This window comes from Podarcis pityusensis (assembly GCF_964106645.2).
Source record: "Podarcis pityusensis genome assembly, chromosome: 17".
In the NCBI taxonomy this organism is placed as follows: domain Eukaryota; kingdom Metazoa; phylum Chordata; class Lepidosauria; order Squamata; family Lacertidae; genus Podarcis; species Podarcis pityusensis.
Window position 1 is genome coordinate 18,620,037 of NC_138042.1, and position 21,200 is coordinate 18,641,236.

At 38.6% G+C, this 21,200-nt stretch overlaps 1 protein-coding gene across 3 annotated transcripts; it reads right to left on the reverse strand.

Moving 5' to 3' along the window:
- Positions 1-299: 299 nt before the first annotated feature.
- On the reverse strand, positions 300-19,714 carry LOC308466694 (RNA exonuclease 1 homolog). 3 transcript variants are annotated; one of them, XM_080987736.1, is made up of 16 exons: positions 19,386-19,711; positions 16,963-18,311; positions 16,464-16,556; positions 15,596-15,803; positions 14,248-14,390; positions 13,291-13,428; positions 11,648-11,762; positions 11,436-11,495; positions 10,845-10,994; positions 10,245-10,358; positions 8,824-8,897; positions 6,545-6,655; positions 5,462-5,577; positions 4,435-4,573; positions 3,099-3,219; positions 300-805 (listed from the first exon to the last, which is right to left on the reverse strand). In XM_080987736.1, the coding sequence occupies exons 1-16, from the start codon at positions 19,552-19,554 to the stop codon at positions 714-716; spliced, it is 3,192 nt and encodes a 1,063-aa protein (XP_080843862.1). In that variant the 5' UTR covers positions 19,555-19,711; the 3' UTR covers positions 300-713. The 3 variants fall into 3 exon arrangements, 2 of the variants coding, with proteins under 2 accessions (XP_080843862.1, XP_080843861.1); XM_080987735.1 differs by having other exon boundaries at positions 16,464-16,559; XR_013980933.1 differs by lacking the exons at positions 300-805; positions 5,462-5,577 and having other exon boundaries at positions 16,464-16,559; positions 19,386-19,714.
- Positions 19,715-21,200: the final 1,486 nt, after the last annotated feature.

A 21,200-nucleotide genomic window follows, 5' to 3' on the forward strand; every position in this document is an offset into this window, starting at 1 on the left:
TTAAGAACTGACCTCCGGAATGAATTAAGTACTTAACCCGAGGTACCACTGTATATACAACTGAGAACTGGAACATGGACTTGACAGAAATTTCAGTAATGGACAGCCTTTGACTCTTTATTTAAAAATAAAAAATACATTTTCACTGCTGCCTTTAATCTCTAATTGCAATTTAACTTATTTTGTTCCATAAGATTAACAAATAGATCAAAGCCATAAAGCAGTGACAGTGACAAATTGCTTACTTATGGCCACCTATGCAACTGCTAGAGATCTGCTAACCAAACGAATGGACTGCATAATGTTTAACATTTGTTTTATTTATATCAGCTTTTTTGAGTTTTTATTTCAGCAGACAGTGACAGCCAGAGAACAACTTTTTTGCTTAGGACACACAGAAGTTTCATAAAGGGAAAATAAGTACAGGATTCTTCATAAAAAGAAAATAAGTACAGTATTCTTTCCAAACTGCCAAAATTGGGAAATGTTCGCTGTTTACATTAACAATTCTGACTAGCACAAAGCTCCCATAATCAACTCTAATATTATATTGAACAAAAATATCATAATCCTGAATATCATTAACCCAAACTTCCAGCAAAACTAACTAGTGCATATACTTACCACAGTACTCTTTTGAATTAGAACAATAACAGGGGTAGAAAACTGTATTTCACTAGGAAATGATGAAGAAAGGCTGTTGTTGCAAAGCATTAATATCTTCTGCCTTTAGTATCCTCTTTTACTTTCCAAAGCATAAGTTCCATACAAGCAGTTGCATCTTCACTACAGTCATGACCACCAACTAGAAAAAAATAACATTCATGAATATGCATAGTATTTAAAAGATTAGAAAGCTGGTACTGAATATTTAACATTAATGGTTGTAGTAATAAACTCAAGTATTTGCATTTGTTTCCAAAATTACCCTCTTAAAAGAGCAAGTTTGAAAATTATCTTGAAGATAATGAATTGCTAAGGCAGTCTGTACACTATCTCCTCAAAGCACATTCTTTCCCTCAAAAGAATTCTGGGCACTAGTTTGCTCCTTGGAGCTGTAATTCTGGGATTACTGTAATTCTGCACTAAAGTACAGTGCCCATAATTCTTTGAGGGAAAGAATGTGCAGCCAGATGGGTAGGATATAAATAATAAAATTATTGTTATTTCAAATGCGTACACAGCCTAACTGTATTGAGGGTGGATAATAGTATAGAAAAAATGCCACAGTGTCACAGAAGAAACTTGAATAGGTTTCAAGGTTTCAGATTTCAGTCACACTACAATATGATCTAGATCTGTCACAGAATAGGACCTATGCTCAACTAGATCAAAAGCTGCCAACTGGCAGCTGATACTGCTGGCACTTGAAGCAACCAGACACCTTTCACTCCAAAGTATTAGTTTTGTAAGGAAAAGCAGAGGAAAGTTTACAGATGAAAGAAACAGGTAGTACACATTTTATTGCTACATCACTTTTGGATTTTTTAAAATAAGCATTTGTATGCAAGGCTATGCCCGAACATACATGTTCCATAACAGCAGATCATTCACTATTTAGAACTTCATGTGTGATTGGAGCTCGTCAGTTCATAAGAATTTGTTTGTGCAGCAAAATACACTTCAGGGCCTAATACAGTGGTACCTTGGGTTACATACACTTCAGGTTACATATGCTTCAGGTTACAGACTCTGCTAACCCAGAAATAGTGCTTCATTTTAAGAACTTTGCTTCAGGGTAAGAACAGAAATCGGGCTCCGGCGGCGCAGCAGCAGCTGGAGGCCCCATTAGCTAAAGTGGTGCTTCAGGTTAAGAACAGTTTCAGGTTAAGAACAGACCTCCAGAACGAATTAAGTACTTAACCTGAGGTACCACCGTACTGAAAAATAGCATAGCCCGTAAAACAAGTGCTAGATAGGCTTTTAATATCTTCTCTAGGGCTCCTAAAGGGGCAACTCAGATGGTACAGATAGCCTTTGGCCCTCCCAATGTTGTGGGACTCACTCCCATCATTTGTCATGCTCATTGAGCTAAAGAGAGTTTTAGTACAACAGCATCTGGAGGGCCACAAGTTCCCTACTCCAGCTCTGAATCCTGAAGAAAGGCTTTTGAACTCCTGATGACTCCAGCATTACATCGTAATGGAGCAACTGTAAAGTACATGTGTGATTATATGCATTAGTTTTCTGTAACTGTAACCCCACGAGACTTAAAAAGACATCATGCATTATGTATTGGTGAATAACTCAATTCAAGAACATGTATCAATCATACAAAATACATCCAATGTTTGGATACCATCTATTTAGAACAGGCGAAGATGCTTTAATAGCACAACAGCACTGCAGGTGAGCACAGATTTATACAAACTAGACATGAAAGCACTAATATTGTTGCAATTTTAGCAGTGTAACTCTTGAAAATGATGAGAGGATTGAAAGCTGTCTTCTGAGTGATATTTGTTCTAATAGTACATATTCTCAATTACCCTCTGTGCATTCTTCCACTTTCTAGCTCATCCTACAAGAAGTTTATGTGTAATCCCATACATCTGTAGACTTAATTTACATTTAAGATCTTAAAATCACAGAGGAAACCAGCTAACTTACACTCTGCTACGGCAGGCCTCTGGCCAAGTTTTAAATGTGTAGTATCTGTGTGATTAGTTTTAATGATACCTGGGGAAGGCACATGCCACTTGTTTCTTGAATTAAGGAAAAGAGGACAGCTTGTGAATCTCTTCTAATACACAGCCCATACTATTTAATTCTTGTGAACTTACAGCTGATTCTTAGATACACCTGCTCATAACTTAAAAGAAGCAATTGAGATATCATTAGCATGTGTGAATAGGCACCAGAGACCTGACATCACAGGGAGAACTTTCATGTCATTCAATATCACCTCAGAGACAGTTATTTTCAATGCAGTCAGTTCACACACTCAGCTTCCAGTGATCAAACAAGGCACATGACCAATCCTTATTTTGGGAAACCTGGATTGAACTGGAAAGTCTGAGTGACAACATAGGTATTGCTTGCTTCTTGGTTCTTCTCCATTAACTGTAAAATACACTGTCATTTTCGCCAGGCCTTACCATTATCTTGAATAATTCTTTGGAGATAATCAGCCATTAGATTTCTAAGTGCTCTTTTATGAGGCAGGCCTAAACGATGAGGAAAAACTACGGATGTATCCACAATCTTATTATGAAACAGCTGGAAAAGAAATGGATGATTCAGTGACACTTCAAACTGGATTGTGTCTTGCCTCCTAAAATATTCTTGTGGTTAAAAAACACACTATCGCTTCAGTTAAAGCTTTAAGACCCTGATGTTGGGAAAGATTGAGGGCACAAGGAGAAGGGGATGACAGAGGACGAGATGGTTGGATAGTGTTCTTGAAGCTACCAGCATGAGTTTGACCAAACTGCGGGAGGCAGTGGAAGACAGAAGTGCCTGGCGTGCTCTGGTCCATGGGGTCACAAAGAGTTGGACACGACTGAATGACTAAACAACAACAACAACAACAACAAAAACCGTATCACATTAACTTTTTCACATAGGGACCTCTGAGCCACAGCAATGCCATTGGGAAGTGGTGAAAAGGCTGCAGCTACCTTGTGGCACTATTCCCATGTCTCTCCAGTAGCATAGCATCCAATGGCTGGGAAGCCCTGGCCATTCTGAGGGTGAGAAGGCAAGGTACCCTCACAAGGGTTTGGATTTTGGCCCAACATGGCATTTTAACTAGATTTGGGGGAAGGTTATAAAAGGCTTCATACTACACATCCTAGACTCTTTCCTGGCTAGCAAGCTACACAACCCATCCTCCCATTCTCTGTAACATGTTTACCATTGCAGTTCTTTCTCAGAGCATAGTTAAAGTATGGAATTTGCTGCAACAATAGACTGTGATGATGACTAGCTTTGCTTATTTTAAAAAATTAGTCAAATTCATCAAGTATGCAGGCACCCATCAATGGCTATTATTCATGATGACTATATGCCTGCATGTCACCTCTAAGACTTGAGGCAGTGTGCCTATGAATATCAGTCGCTGGGGAACAACGATTGGTCCATTTCAGGATATACACCTAGTGCCAAAACCTACTGAAATCTGTAATCAATAAAGTTATGGCTTCTTTAAACTCCGATACTCCTATCCTGTTCTATTGCAATTCATGTTAGATCTATCCCTCACCCACACCACACCAGTGAACCTGGACCCACAAAGGAGAGAGTTGTTGTCCTCATGTTCCCAGAGGCAGTGGGTTAATCACCGTGGGAAACAGAATGCTGCGCTAGATGGTATAAATCCAGCAGGGCACTTCTGTGTGCGGTATTAGACAGTACACAGAAGTTAAACCTGAACAGGTTTTACGCAAAACATTTCAAATCATTTTAAATATATTATCATTCTGTATAATTTACCTTAAGAGAAAACAAATCACTCTCTAAACTATGTCCAATTAAAATTGTGTCTGCACTAAACAAGTTTAACAATATTGCCTGCACGTCCCGAATTGATGTTACAGTACTCTTCATGTCTTCTGCCGTCACTCCAGAAAACCTAAAGCAAATCAGAGTGTCAAGGGAAGTAAAACAATAGGGAGACATGAATATTTTAGAAATACCAGATTCACTTATCCCACAACTGATACAACTGAAGAGTTTTTATTTTCCTTTTGGAATGAAAAATTTGGGGAAGGAATCAGACCATGACAAAGTAATAATATTATCTGTCTATTATTCGTCTGACTCCTATTCTCTGCTGGTATTTTGCATATATTTTACCTACACTTAATTATTACTTATAAAATTCAATTAAAAAATAACAATAAGTAACTTAACTCCAGAGCCCTGATGCAATTCTTATAGAAATACTACAGCAAAAAGCAGTGATGCTATACAAGTAGCCCATGGGTTATAACATCACTGACAGCATTCACATGCAATGCTAATCAAAAATCCTGTCTTAATGGGCCAAGTTATGCACAAGGACAGCCTCCTTCTTCTCCCTTTTATGCACGCAGCTGATCAAAGTTGGGTTTCAGCACTTAAATAATAGCTTATCATTTACACGTGAAGATTAGAATTATAATTTGTGGCTTCAAAACAACTGAAGATATTAAGCCAAACACAGCTTCGTAACCTAGCTTGATTTGAAGCCATTTGCCATTACACTTAGGAAGCTACGCTCTAAGGTATGCTTAATATCTTGGGTTGATTAGAAACAATTAATTATACCTGGGTTCACATGATAAAGCATTAAAACCTGGCTTGTTCAGTTGCTCACACAAAGGGAGGAGTGAAGCAAATGCAAAGGAGCCCTATTGCACTCACATGTAGCTCATGCAGAGTCTGACCAATTCTCAGGATTTCTGGTTTACTGTTGAGTGCAAACACAGTTACTTATCTTCAAACACTTGATGTTTTGGTATTTGAATAAGACACATACCTATTATTAAAATCTATTATTTCATTATCAGGCTTAACAAACGTGTCATAGATGACATGAAGTGAAGGATCAACTACTGTCACTCTGGAGAGTTCCAATCCACGTGTCGTATAACACTAGAAGAGAAATGTGTTAAATAGAATTTTTCATAATTAAGTTTAGTTCCTGATTATGTTCTGAATAAACTGAAATGAAAACTAATGTAATTTTGAAATGGTGGAGATAGGTGAACACATCTTTGCTACTTTGCAAACATATTTTTTACATTGAAAATCATGGCAGTGCATGGTGTAGGTATATACTAGAAACTTTAAAATCTAAAAGTAACATTTTTCTCTGGGAAATTCCTAGAAATTCCTGTCAGCTATTATGATAAAAGATGTTTTCAATTCATCAGTTACCTCTTAGTAAGCTACTTGATTACCCAAAAGATTATATTGTTAATTTACAATGGAAGTTCTACGTTAATCAAGTTTTATAAGTAATTGCTTACACTGAAAGAAAAAGACACATGTAGCTGCATGTAAAAATGTGTACTTGTTTTTGCTAAATGGTCCTATATTTCCTATACATCCTGCACTTTCTATATCTAGAGAAGGAATGAACAAAAACAAAAAGCCACTAATCTCCAACTCCCAGAGAAGGATATTGCCAGCATTACATATTTTATTTAATTTCAAAATATTTTAAGTTTTTAACCATTCCTTCATCATGTAGCAACACCAGGGTTAGATACAATCAGAATAAAAACAATGAAAATAATTCCCAACTGCAATTCAGGAGAGCAACAAAAGCAGGTGCATTTTATGAGGCAGTTTTTCCTTCTCAAGTCAGTCTGTCCTGCCTGATCTACATTTCTCAACTGAAGAGAGTAGCATCCAGTGCCTTTTTTCAGCCGGAACTCAGTTCCAGCACCTCTCAGAAGGGTGCCACTGCCATTCTAAGAGAATAAGGGAGGCATTCAGGGTGAGTTCCAGCACCTCTTTTTCTAGAAAAATAACATCTGTCCTTAAGTTATACTGCCAGGAAAACACAATTGCACTTTAAATTGCATTTTTTTAAAAGGATCCTAACTTAGCATACCATTTCACAATCTAACGCAAATACACCATGATTTCCATCAAGTGGAGGTGGTTTGATGAAAGTCTTCACAAAGCCATCTATATTTTCTTTTCTGCCATCATGAACATGGAGCTACAAAGCAACAAGGAATATTCAAATTAGTCTGAGAAGTGACATATTTTCAGTAACTTTTAATTAAATTTATACACTATTTTGTCAAGCACTTGATTATTGGTTAAAGAATATGAAGTTGAAATCCTCAGCGTTCATTATCTGTCTTTTAAATTTTAAATGCTACTTCTTCATGCATTTCAAATGTTCATTTTCCCCACACTGTAACCAAGATGAGGGAGGCAAAAACATTAAATAGAAGACTAAACCTTAATACAGAAAGCAAAACAATTACAGCATCTGCCACTGTCCATCAAGATACAGCTTGTTTTAATATCAGGACCAAGTCCCAGAAAGTGTAAACTAAAGTGTCCCTTAGCATGTTCAACACTAATTTATTACTTATCTGCTTTTCTCTCACAAATTTAGATTTAAGGAAATGAGGCAGGCTTGAGCCCCAACACTTTTTTAGAACCAGTCCCATCTTGTTTTCTAGCATATTATGATATCATGAGAACAGAATTCCCCAAAACAAATGAAAAATCTACCCCTATTCTCATCTCCCTTTTAGAAACTTCAGAAATGCATACATTTTTAACATGTCTGTCTCTCTGCCAAAGACTACACTTACACCAATATTCAGTTCAGGAAATGGCTTCTAGGGCCAAGAAAAAATACACACTACGCCCAACTTTTCATACCAAGTGGGCCACCGGAGTACTTTCACATGGAACCTGCAGGTGGCATACTGCAGGGGTGGGAAACAAGGCCGACATTTGACACCCACCTCCTTCCCAAAGCTAGGAAAGTACTAACTGGGCTCTGGGAAGCAGGTGGGACAACTCTAGGACCCTGTCAAAGCCTCCTTCCCAAAGCCCAGAGCCTCGCTTACCCAGCTTTGGGAAAGTAGTGGGAGAGCTACATCGCAGGGTGTATGTGTCAAATGTTGCCAAGGACCACACAAAAAAGACATCAAGGGCTCCATGTGGCCCATGAGCTGCACATTGGACCACCCTGCTCTACACAAAAGAGGAGGGTTGGAGCTTCTTGAAGGAAACTTGGTCACCTATTTTGCTCTAGTTCTGCTAAGATAACAAGACTAACAGAATAGCTGTATCTGGAATTCAAGAGATTTTAAAACACTTTGTCTTTCATGCTTGACCCCTGTCAATCCCTCTCTATGTAGACAGCCAATCAGTGGCTATAGGCAGATTGCTGCAAGCAAAAGCTAAAACAAAATCCTGAGAAATATATGTGCTGTGAAAAGTTTGAGTATACACAAAAAATATCAGGTGTTATAACAATAATTAAACAACAAACCAACACCAGAACTGGCTTATGAATATAAAGAATAATTTTACTAGAATGAGTATAAAACCTCATAAACCAACAAGACAATGAACAAACTAAAGTGCAAAGTGCATAACCAAGCCTGGAGATACTCAAAAACATAAAATGTGGCAGCGTCTCTCTCGTTGCTATACTGGTTATGTATGCGATAAGAATGTCTTAACACATGGTTCACTCAAGACAAAAGGAACTCACAGGAACAGTTACTGAACCGTGTTGAGTGATTAGCATTATGGACTGATGAAGCTTGCTACGAAACCTGGATAATATCCAGAGAACAGGTCTCATCTACTTGGCTTCAATTGATCATTTGGCTTTGCACTTCCAGCTAACAGCTACGTGAAGAACGCTTTCTGGCAGCTGCTCCCACATTTGTGGCTTTGTGCTTCCAATGAATGACTACAGTGGTACCTTGGGTTACATACGCTTTAGGTTACAGACTCCGCTAACCCAGAAATAGTACCTTGGGTTAAGAACTTTGCTTCAGGATGAGAACAGAAATTGTGCTCCGGCGGTGCAGCAGTAGCAGCAGCAGGAGGCCCCATTAGCTAAAGTGGTGCTTCAGGTTAAGAACAGTTTCAGGTTAAGAACAGACCTCCGGAACGAATTAAGTACTTAATCAGAGGTACCACTGTATTTGTTCCATCTGCCACATTTTATGTTTATGAGTATCTCCAGGCTTGGTTACGCACTTTGCATTTTACTTTGTTCATTGTCTTGTTGGTTTATGAGGTTTTACACTCATTCTGGTAAAATTGTTGTTTATATTCATAAGCCAGTTCTGGTGTTGTTGGTTTGTTGTGAAAAGTTTGAGAACAGCAACTGGAGAGTACTCTCACCTTTGCAACCTGGCATCCAGGAGATCCTACCACTCCTTCACAACAACTGTAACGTGTTTCCAAACCACCCGGAACTGTTACAGGGTAAGTAATAGGAAGCAGATGAGTAATTTCAAATCAATTCTTATCCAAAAAATTAAAATTTTGATCGATTGTACTTTGAACTATCAGTTATCTTCTTACACTGACTTGGTTCACACATCACAACCAAATAATTAAAATAAACAATGGTTTAATGTGAACAAACAAGTTGATGCACACTGCTGAAATCGCAAACATTTTTTCCCTTCACTGCTGTCAGGAAACGTACCATAGTCTGCCTTTTTCATGTAGTTCAACCCTGGGCTCATTGTTAGTTTCCCCTAAACATAACACAAGCAGAAGCCAAGAACAAAACCTTGGTTTTGGATCATGGTTTGTTTGGAGAAAGAAACTACAACCCCAGGTTTTGAGAACACAACAGTCTGTTTCCTGGCAGCAGTAATACCAAGGGATGTGTGAAGCGCCCATAATTTTAGCCGCATACACCAATACACTTTATTTTAAATATGCAAACCAGAACACTAAGGGAGTAGCTCTGCTTAAAAAAAAATCAGTTTAACAAAACCAAGTAGAATTCCAAGGATCAAATATACATGCATTGAAGAAAGGGATACTGAATTGGATTTCCAACTATCCAAAGAAATTAGTTTTATTACAAATGTGTGTCAGTTTCTCTCAAGACTGTAGCTATACTGAGAATACGAAATGACAACCTTATCACCCATCATGTATTTTACTAAAAAGAGCAGGAAAATGAAAGTGAGGCACTGTACAAAGTCAAGCATAAATAGCTGAATATAATTTATTAGTTTTAACTACACTACCTACATGGGCTCTTTTGGGGGTGGTGACAGTCCTGGCATGCTAAACCACCATTTAGGAAAGTTGGAACAAGCATCAGATCTGGATGTTCCTCCCTCAGATACCAACTTTGGTTTAATTTAATCACCATCACAGCATCAGTTTTGTTAGATCTGAAATGGGGCACTGTGTTGTGATGTTGGTTTACTAAGCATAATATTAAAATCAATTCCAGTTTAAGATCCTGGCTACTAAAATACTAAGTCACAGTTCTCTGTATTGTTATATATTGAAACAAGCATGAAAAAACATGTGTGACAGGAAGTGGTGAGAAGAACACAGACCCAATGTTTGCTCCTTGCTTAATAACATTATACCACAAATTAGTGCAAAGTCTGTATCTAATGGTAAATGATTGGTGGCTTAATAAGGAAAAATGCAAGCAAAACTATTTTTAACCCCTTCATTGTTAATCAAAATTTAACTTGCTGGCCCTGCTTCGGTGGACATTACCTGAGTAGTCTCAATCTCACCGGCATGTCCAGTATATGTCTGGGGAGACAGGAGTTTATCCTTACCTTTATGTCTTAATACTCTACCAGAATGGTAGCTGCATTCTTCTTTCCGAACATGCCTTCCTGATGAAGTTACAGTATATATTTCTCCGCATCGACAACAAATTCTTCTGGAAGCTGTAACCAGTAACACAATCCAGTAGTAAGCCAGAATTGAGACCTGCAAGATGTTCATCTGCACTTACCCCCAGAAACCATTTTAATCACCAGAGACAACTGCAAAAAATCTAATGAATTTGGTTCTCATTCACATTACCAAGCAGCAGAATTGCTACTACTAGCATAATTACTGATCTAAATAGTAAAGCTTTGGTAGGAGTAATTCAGATATATTCCAATTATGCATGGAACAGATGGATAATCACCCAAACAATATTAATTAAGTTGTTAAATTGATAGATCAGGAGCAGAAAAAATACAGTTATTCTTCAAGCTTTATTAACCAGGATGACTTGATTCACAGTACTGGCAATGAGTGACACTTACAAGCATTTTATTGTAGCACATTGTGGATGAAATCTTATGTTGGAAAGCATTTTTTGAACAATATAGGAAGATTTTTCTGATGGGTTTCAGTTTTTCATTCCATTCTCACTTACTCACAGTCAGATAAAGCTGCTTTTATGGAGCCACTGCATAGTACAGCACTGCCAGGTTTCTCAGGATTTGGTTCAGGGAAGCCATTTTCCTTCAACTGTTCATCAGTCAAAGCATATTCTTTTAGAAGTTTATAGAGAGTAATTCCTGTAAAATCTTAATCACCCCAACAAAACAGTTAAAAAACTCTGAAGAGCTGTCATTCAGGCATTATAACTGTCAGAATTATTTTCAGATTCAACTTATAGGTAGTCAGTAGCAGCTAGTTTTTCTTTGGTTAAGTTTATATATGCTGTGAAACTTTACAAATTCATCCTAAATATATGCCTTTTGTCATAGCATTTTAAAAATTTATATACAACCTTTCATTCAAAGATCTAAGTAAAAATACAAAAAAGAAAAATACATAATAAAAACAAAAATAAAAACATTTTGAAAGCACTGGATTTTTTTCATTACTTTTCATTTTCATTATAAGCAAGTAAAGAGTATCAGAACTAGAAAAAACTAGCTTTTTATATTATAAGTACTTCACACGTGAAAGAATTTTAATACTTTGTGCGAATTTTTCAAAAGACAGTAATAGTTTTATTTTACCATTTTTTTCTTCTTTTCTAAAGCCAGTTGTAGTAGTGAATTTATTGTCTGAGGGCTGGCCTATATAAAATAAAATCACAGATGTCTCACATTGTTAATGTGAACTTATTTCTACAAACAAACATTGTATATAATTTAAATGTATTTAGAAGAGAAATAAAATTGGTCCATTTTAACCACCAGTTTTCCCTTCCCACGTCACTGGAACTTACCATCTGATGACACACTGCTATGATCCCTCAATTTTTTAAGCTTGTTCACAGCTATATTCAAGTATATATTTTTACTACTACAACGGTCATATATTGCTTTTTCTTCTTTCAATGCCTACATTAAAAAGAAAAGTGTGTATGATACATACTGTAAATTGCACATCTACCCTGTACTCCGCCCCCTGCAATAGAACAGAGTATGTAACGGGGAAGAGCATCCAAACAAATAATAATAATAGTAATAGTAATAGTAATAATATGCTGCCCTTCTGACTGGGTTGCCTCAGCCACTCTGAGCTGCTCCCAACAGAGTATTAAAAACACGATAAAACATCAAACATTAACAACTTCCCTAAACAGGGCTGCCTTCGGATGTCCTTTTTAGTGGTTCTGTTTTTATACATAAGCGACTTTAAGTCCTATGAGGGGAAAAGGCAGGATATAAATAAATATATAATAATATATTATTTATATCCTGCCTTTTCCCCTGATATATATAGAGAGAGAAAGTGGCATTTAAAGTTTAGTGGTCACAACTCAAGAGATCCATTTCAGTTGCACCAGACAATTTAATGTTTTCATTCCCTCCATCACAAACTGCTTTTAAAGGTATTCTGGTTTTCATCGGTGGCTTTCTGTGTGGCACTGATGTGTGCTTGCATGCAGTTTGAGAAACAAGTTCAACACTCCACTAGTGATGTACTGTAAATAGTCCTATAGTTTTGCACCGCATTAAATGTTTAACTGTGATGGTCTCACAATAAATTCAGAGATAAGTACAATCACCATATCCGCTTCAATTTAAATTCAGAATTTATTTTAAATCAGATTCTTTTTTAAAATCAATTATTTTCATTCAAGAAGATTGTGTTAGTTGATTTCCTGGTATCTCCAATTTAAGTTTCTTTTAAATATGCAGTAACAATTTAATAATATATAATGAGCGTTCTATTCTTAGCCTTTTTATTACCAAGGAATGTTTATTTTTCAAATACTGTTTGGAAATAGGAATATTGATGGGTGACAAATATATTTAGTAAAGTAATTAAATATTAAGAATGAACTTTTACTTTTTAGGACAAATCCATAATGAATACAGAAAGTCCCCATCATTCTGCCCTGGCTGCACACTGGGAGCAGCGAGGAATGGAGCTGCATTGCTGGCGGCCTTTCCCCTTCCTCGCCGGCCTCGGGGGAGAGGATGGAGGAATACGCGCTGGGCGGGTGCCACTTTGCCGTGCTCCTGGCTGCATATTGTCAAGTCGCGAATATAAGCCGCGTTTTTTAATTTTTCATGGTTAGAATTTGGAGGAAAAGTGAGGCTTATATTCAGGCCAATATGGTACCAGTTAACACTGCAATCATATGTATGTTCACCTAGAAACAAGTCCGATTATGGTCAAAGGAACTTTCACCCCAGTAAATAGGTTTAGGATTGCAGCCTAAAACTGCAGTACACTGCAGGCTTCATTGGGAGCAAAAGTCCAACCAAAATAAATGGCATTTACTCTTGAGTATACACACACAGGATCACAATGTATGTTATGTTTGCAACAAAGCACTCAGCACTTATTTCACATATCCACAATTCATATAACTGTCATAAAAAATAAATTACATTGGTTTTTAAAACTACTGCAGACCTTGTCAAAAGCTTCATTGACTGTTGCACAAACTTTCAAGAATTCTTCCAAAAAAAAATTGACATATCGTTGCCTTGTGTCATGTGGTACTTTGGATCCCAGCTCGGCAATCACAGGAGGCCTTCTCCGACTTGATGGCTGAAATGTTAACTTATATTTAACTTACTACATGCATGAATTGAAATAACGTTCCTAAACTTATTGAAAGGTATTGTTTTGGGTAAAAGAAAAGGATTCTAAATCACTGAAAAGACTTTTGAACAAATACCTTATTATATAGCTACAAACTCTTCTCCCTCAAATCCTATCCCCAAAATTGCAAGAGTATGGCAAAGTCAGAATATTTTTCAACAGCAAACTGCCTCTCTAAATATACTGTATTGTGGTGGTTTGTTAACACTTTAAATCCCATTGGCTGCATTCCCTCTTTGCCAGCCCATCAAGGTCAGCAGGGCCAAAAATGAGTCCTGGCCTACTCACACACACATGCAAACATGGACATGGACATACACCCACCCACACACCCATTGACCTGGTTCAAATTCGAATGAAATCAAAATAAGCACTGTTTACTATTGGGTCACAGCACACAGGAATGGAGGATTATCCCTACACAGATAAACAACCTACATACCAAAAATGTTCATACTAGAATTAGGCTTGAACACAGTCTTCAGTTTATGTCAATTTCTAAACAACACATTGCAGTGAAGAGAAGGGGCTGTAGATTGGATGGGAAGGCCCTATTAGTCACCTTCAACCTACAAACCACCTCTGCTTTACTGCATTGATTTTTAAATTTAAAAAATACTATTAGGACATCACCATTTCAAACTAGATTTGTATGGCACTTTATGCACTGGTTTCCCATATGTCCCCCAATAACTTCTTAATAAATTTGACAATAAACCCAGCAGCCTTTTACTCTATTTTAACACAAAGGAAAATATGAAATACCTTAATTGGCATGGGAGTATTTTTTTTTACAGGATAATTGGGAAGTCTACATGGCACTGATGTTAATGCATTTCCAGGAAGTAGTACATTCACTTGGCCAGTGCTTGTTCCAACAGGCTGAACTTCAAACACATTTAAACAAACTGAAATAGACAAATATTGTGTAGTTTGAAGCTTCATTTGTAAATGCACTTCACATAGCCAAACTATCTTCTTAAACTTTATCTGGAAGCTGAATGATTACAGTAAATGCCAGAGTGACCATTAAGGCAGTCACATGGGATGAACAGCTTTTGTGTGGTGACCATTCCTTGCCACAGGTATGACAGACAATACGACCTGTCATGTGATCACCTGAGCTCACTGAAGGTTTCCATGCTGCTGGTTGATAATACCAGCCTTCCAACACCTTGCTGAACATGTGTACCGGCATTTATTTTACATTTAACAGCAATTACCAGTACATAAAGCAATATAACCCAAAACCATCCCTTAAAAAAGGTAAAGGAACCCCTGACCATTAGGTCCAGTCGTGGCCGACTCTGGGGTTGCAGCGCTCATCTCGCTTTATTGGCCGAGGTACAGCTTCCGGGTCATGTGGCCAGCATGACTAAGCCGCTTCTGGCAAACCAGAGCAGCGCATGGAAACGCCGTTTACCTTCCCGCTGGAGCAGTACCTATTTATCTACTTGCACTCTGATGTGCTTTCGAACTGCTAGGTTGGCAGGAGCAGGGACAGAGCAACGGGAGCTTATCCCTTACACATCACTAATTCTATCAGAGATACTGGGGGGGACGGGACCAATCCCGTTCTGCTTTGGAGAAAACAGGTATTGTAAGATGCAATGGCTGTGATACAGGCTGTGTACAATGTAGCCTTTGAAATGCACAGGGGCCATTTTTCCAAAGGGCGCTTTTGTACAGTGGTTACCAATTGTGCACACCTTCTTGCAATCACCTCATTTAAAGTCACAGATACCATCTGTATTGTCTATACACACAGGTGGGCATGTTTTCAAATAGCGTGGAACAGTGTTCTATTCCCTTTCCCCTTCATGGCTAGGGCTGATGTGAATTGTTGAAAACATCTGGAGGACACCACATTTGTCTCTCACAGATTCTAAGCTATCAATGCATGGACACTGGCTGTTTTGATGAAACCTGATCTGAATCAGAAACCTAGGAACAATCAACTACTCATTCTCTACATATCCTGCTGTTGGTTTCTTGGTCTGGGGGACTGGGAAGCAAATTAAACCTAAATTTTATGAGATCTTGTTTTAACTCACACAAACCCTCATATGAAACTCAACAAATATCAAAAGTATAATATACTACTTAGTCATACCTATGGGGCCCATGCTTTGAATCTGAGTAGCTGGTATTACAGATGCAGTTCTCTTTGGGCCGCAAGTTGCAGCAACAAAAGCTTGACCACTTTTAACAGCAGTTGTTATTTGTGTTGCTTGTTGCTGTGCTTGCAGTATTCTGGAATGACAGGTCCGCTGTGGAAGAGGTGCTTTTAAAGGCACAATTATTTCTTTAGTGGTATTAACCTGGTGAGTATTGAAGAATGAACAATTTCTAAATTCAGTATGTGCAATACTGTATTTACTACCCTAAAGTTACACCCCAGGACTGTAAAGCAGTATTTCCATCTCTTCATAAAGATAAATGGTCAAACAGTTTTGTCACTATTTCAGTTACTATCAATACCATTCTGTTAAAAGTAGAGCACCTTGCATCAGAAAACGGTTTGTCCATTAGCAATTTGGACCTGTTCACCAATGTATCATTTGATATTTTGTCACTTGGCATCTTAGTGTTTGGTGGCTCTTAACTTTAAGGTGATATGCAAATTGTATCTACAATCTATTGATGAAACAAACACAAATTAAGTCAACATTTGAAATTGTAGTAAAGAGAGGAAAATGCAGACATGAAAATGCAACTTAAAACCTGCCTGACAGGTTTAACATGCTTTAACAGACAAAATGTTAGTATCTCATTTAAGATATTAAGAACTGTTTCCCCACCATGGACTGTATCTAATGATACTCCTACTCACAGTAGACCCACTGAAATTAATTAACATGATTAAGTTAGGTCCGTTAATTTCAATAGGTTGACACCACTTATTTGCTATTAACCTATATCCATGTTTACATAATGAAATACTAGCAAATATTTCCCCAAACTGCTAGATTGAAACTCACATCAAATTTTGCAGTGTGTGCAATTCTTCTCTTCTGTCCAGGAAGCATACTTGTCTTCAAATCTGAGTCTACGTCTGTTTGCACTGCAAGGGCCTGCTTTTTTTAAAGAAAGGAAAATAGCCATACACAAACTGCAAAAACTATCAAGATTGTTGTTTCTAAATTATAAAATTACAACAAATTACAGTTTGTTTTCATGATACTGTAGTTCTGTAATGAACTCTGGCTTCCTGAAACTTAAAAAAAGACTTTCAGAGGATGGAAATCCAAAGGCAATCTTTAATATTACAAAAAACCTTCGTTTAACAAAAAAGTACTACTTTTCCCCCTAACTATTAGCTGGAATTTTATCATCTGTTAATTACAGATCCTCACCAAATGAATATGCATTGATACACCAAAAAAAAAGTGCTGAATGGTCAGAAAAAAGATTAAATAGAAAACAATTTGTGTCTGCCTTTACAAGGAGGAAGGAATAAACTGAGAAAAGCAAAATTACCTGCTTTACTAATCTTTCCTTTTGTGCTTCATGTTCAACATACTCATTGAAGATTCTCCGACATTCTTCCATAGTATCATCTGATTCAGAAAGTTCATTATCCTCTTCAACGTCATCTTCTTCGGAAGAGTCTAATACTATTATCTCATTTTCTTTGGCATCCTTTTTCATAGTTTTATCAGTACAATTTTCGCCAGTTTTTTCAACAAATGTGTCCTCACTCAAAACTGGAACACAGCTTTGTTTAATAGGCAATGCATTGCTTTTTCCATGTAGCTGAATACTCCATTTCCCAAAAGGTACTGGATCTTTTTTAGAGCTTTCTTGTAGGGCTGTAACTTTATCTTTTGTACTACCTCTAGAATATAGGTTAGTCTGAGTTTTGTTTTTCAGCAAAGTTTTATGATTACTAACCTCAGTCATATTGCATGCTTTAACAGAAATAACATTCAGTGACTCCTCCTTCAAGATTTCTTTGTTCATTTCAAACTTCATCTGAGGAGATACATTATTGCCTTTAGTAGCAGGGTAATATTTTGTCCGAAGTTTGCTTCCTACACTCAAAGCACTCGCTTTGACATCTGCTAAATAAGCACTTTCTGCTGCTGAAATTTTTATTTTACTTTTATTTCCATCACTTTGATTAACACTATGCAGGCCAACAGTGATGACTTCTGATCTTTCTCCCTCTAAATTTTTTAAAATATCTGATGTTCCAGAGTTCTGAACAGTTTCTAAATTAGCTCCAAAACTCATCTCATTTACTTCCCTATTCCACTTTTTATAGGTCTTGCTTATTCTTGGTTTCTTTGATACATTCATTGGTGGGGCATCTATTATAAGCATATCATCATCTGATTCCTGGAGTTTTATTGGTGAAGAACTTACTGATCTCTTCCTTGGGGATCTGAATCTATTTTTACCTGGAAAAGTTTTTATAGATGCTTGTAAATCTCTACAATGAGAGATTTTAAAATGTTTAGAGTGGCATGTGTCATTTTTATCTACTTCCTTCAAAGAAGACCCGAGACCTGCAGAATAATTGAGTAATGGGTCATATTCAAGATCAGTAGCTGGACAGCTATGGTCAAGACTATATTTACTGGACCTTTTAGATTCTTTTGAGATTGAAATGGCATTATTTTTTACTTCTACAGGACTATTACAGGCATCACCTTCATCAGAGAAAGATTTATTTCCTTTGTTGTGATTTGTTGCAAGAATCACATTATTTTTGAAATCTTGCACCCAGTCGTAACAAAATAGTTTCTTCTGCTCTTCAACTTCAGTCTTGAGTGATTGAATTGCTTTGTTGATCATTTCTAATTCTTGGATATTTTTATCAAGACCTGTTGATTAGAAGAAAGTTTTATAAATACCATAGCCTTAGATTATACACTAATATTTCAATTATATGTAAACAGAGCATTAAAGAATACAACTACAGAACTTAGCCCGAACTCTTAGTTCTGTCATCAACTATTTTTGAAGGGCATTGAAATACTTTATTGCTTTAAAGCGACACACGATACAAAAACCCAGCACATCTAAACCATGTGTGTTGTTTCTAAGAATTACTCAACAAAGACATTGCGAAGGAGCCAAAGTGAATGCATTTTAGGGGTGCCTAAAGAAACCATATTCCAAATCACCTGAAAAATAATGCCATGGCAACACATAAAACATAGAAATAAGAACTACTGAAAAAAGGTAAAAAAATTATTAACACAACACCAGGGCCGGGTTTAGGTTTGATGAGGCCCTAAGCTACTGAAGGCAATTTTTATGTCCAGCTGTCCTTTGTCAACAACAAACTGTCGCTGGGTTTTTTTGGTGTTGAATATATGCTATATGGTAATTTATGGACCTATAAGTATCTAAAGCCATTTGCAAATGCAGAATGTAGGCACCCTATATACAGAAATGAGCAAACAGGTGATATTTTAGGAAGCAGGCTAGCAGGCGGGGCAGGTGACTTACATCATAGGAGCCTACACAACACAAAACACTGCTGCTGTATGTAAGTTTTGTTTTTTATCTTATATTTTGGAAATGTACATCCAGTTGTTGTTTTTTCCCTTTAAATGTTTTGGGGTCCTATATAGCTTGTTTAGCTTGCACGTAAATCCGGCACTGCACAACACAGATGCCGGTAATTAAAAAGGGCCTATTTTCAATCTCATTTCTCTGAACGAGGAGACACAAAGCAAGGAATATCGCTTTTTAAAAGCGCAGGCTGGGATGACAAGCCTTGATATTTTATCCGGCTCGTGGGGAAGAGGCTCCAGTTCGGGGAAACTGGTGTGGGGAAAAGGCGGGAACGCGCGGCCGGGCGTGAAGGACCCCGGAGACGGCGGCGTGAAGTAAAACGCGCGTTTAAAGCCCGCCGTCCACACGCGCCAGCGGCTGCTCCCCTCCCTCACCCTGCGCGGAAGAGCCGCTTAGGGGCCGCGGCTGAGGGACCGGCGGCTCCCCTTGAAGGCGGCGCCGGCGCCGAAGGGCCTCGTGTCTGTACTGGCAGTGGGGCCGCCGGCACCCGCGGGCGTCGAAGGGGCAAGGGAGGCTCCTGAAGAAACCCGCCGAAGGGAGCATCCCGCCTTTTCCCGCCTCCCCCCACGCCGCCGGAGAAAAGGCGCGCAACGCTCCCGGCGAAGCCCCGGCCACGCGCGAAACCGTCGGAGGGGGCGGGGCGAGGCCACGCGCCGCTGCTACTGAAGCCCCGCCCCTTTTCTTGCTTGCTTGCTTGCTGCGGCCCTCATTCCGCAAAGGCGCCTCCTTATATTTAAATGAAGAGAAAAACGCAAGCCCCACCCAATTTCGGGGCGTGGCTTTCGCAACGGTGTTTAACGGTCCCCCGAGAGCGGTTAAGGCACGTTGCTTCTGATTAAGGCTGCCTGAGGTAGCGGAGCCCCGCGCATGCGCCCTACTGGGTTTATTCTGGCTGGGCGTTTCTGCCAAGTGTCTCGGTTCCTTGTTTTTGGTGCTGTGTTGCTCTATATAGCTTGGGAATTGTGGTTGGCTAGAGGTGCTGGGAGTTGTAGTTCGCTTTCGTTCTGGGTAATGTCAGGACAGGCCTCTTTGGTCAGGTCAAAATAAAAGACATAATATGAGACCCCCCTAAATACATAGTGTGGGGTAATCTGCCTTGTATAGCTAACGTGCTTCTATCTAATTAATGCATGAAGGAGTTAACACCATAGAATAAGCTGTCCTGCCAGGCTTACCTGTGCTCTGACATTTCAGGTGTAAAACATGGCTTCCCCCAAAAAATCCTGGTAAGTGTAGCATGTTTAGGGTGCTGAGAGTTTTTAGGAAATCCTATTTCCCTCACAGAGCCACAATTCCCAGAGTTCGCTGGGAAGAGAGATTGTTAAACCCCTCAGAATTCTTTGGGGAAACTATGTTTAAGGTGTGTTTCATTATGCATATTAAAGTTTATTTGCTCAATGTGTGTGGTTGAAGTGGGTCTAAGGTTTTGCTGTTGATGAGTTGATTGCCCCCCCCCCATGCTTGCTTATGTCTGTGTTGAGCAGGTGAATTTATAGAGAATTACATGGGGGAGGACTTGTAATTTTACAGGTGTGTGCAACATGTGGTAAGAAACATGCAGTGGAATTTGGTTGCAGCATTACGTTGTGTGTTTTATGCCATCCATTTGGATGGGTATGCACTTGTGGGCTTATTGTTGCTGGGAGTAGCAACCTGAGCTGGCTTCCAAGGAACAACTGGGAGCCTTAAAGTGCTCCTGATTGTTCCCTGGCAAGGGAAGCTTGCTGGCCGTGCTTCTTGTAACTGCTGATCAGCCAACTGGCGGTGACAGCTAGCCTGCAGCGACCATCTGCATTATGGCATTCCCCCAAGGGAACTCTATCACAGCCGATCCCAGCAGGCTTCCTGTAAGCGCTGAACATTTTGGATGTTATTTCAGTGGACAATCAGAACCACACAGAGGGTTTCTCGCTTGCTGCATACCCAGCCTCCTTGCTTTTAATCACATCCCTTTTTACTGGCATGTCAGAAAAAGCTTCAGTAGTTAATTTTTTGTAGGTTAGGTTGCTGAACAAGCCCAGTAGAAAAGTTATGAACTCCACATAGGGGAGACCCCATACTAATGCTGTCTTTCAGGAAAGAATGCCTTGCTGATTTCATAAATTTCAGGATTCATGGAAAGAGGTTTCCTATAGCTCCATACCGTATTACTCCCAAACCCCACAGAAACCTGTTTTATTCCCAGGATC

Bases quoted from the DNA above. Each gene is read 5' to 3' on its own strand.
- LOC308466694 (XM_080987735.1), bottom strand. From the start codon at position 19,554: ATGCTCCCTTCGGCGGGTTTCTTCAGGAGCCTCCCTTGCCCCTTCGAC. The intron at 14,391-15,595 runs GTATGACTAAGT...TGTCTATTTCAG, and splicing joins TCAAAGCATGGGCCCCATAG to TTTGTTTAAATGTGTTTGAA. The intron at 806-3,098 runs GTAAGGCCTGGC...ATTTTTTTCTAG, and splicing joins AAGAATTATTCAAGATAATG to TTGGTGGTCATGACTGTAGT.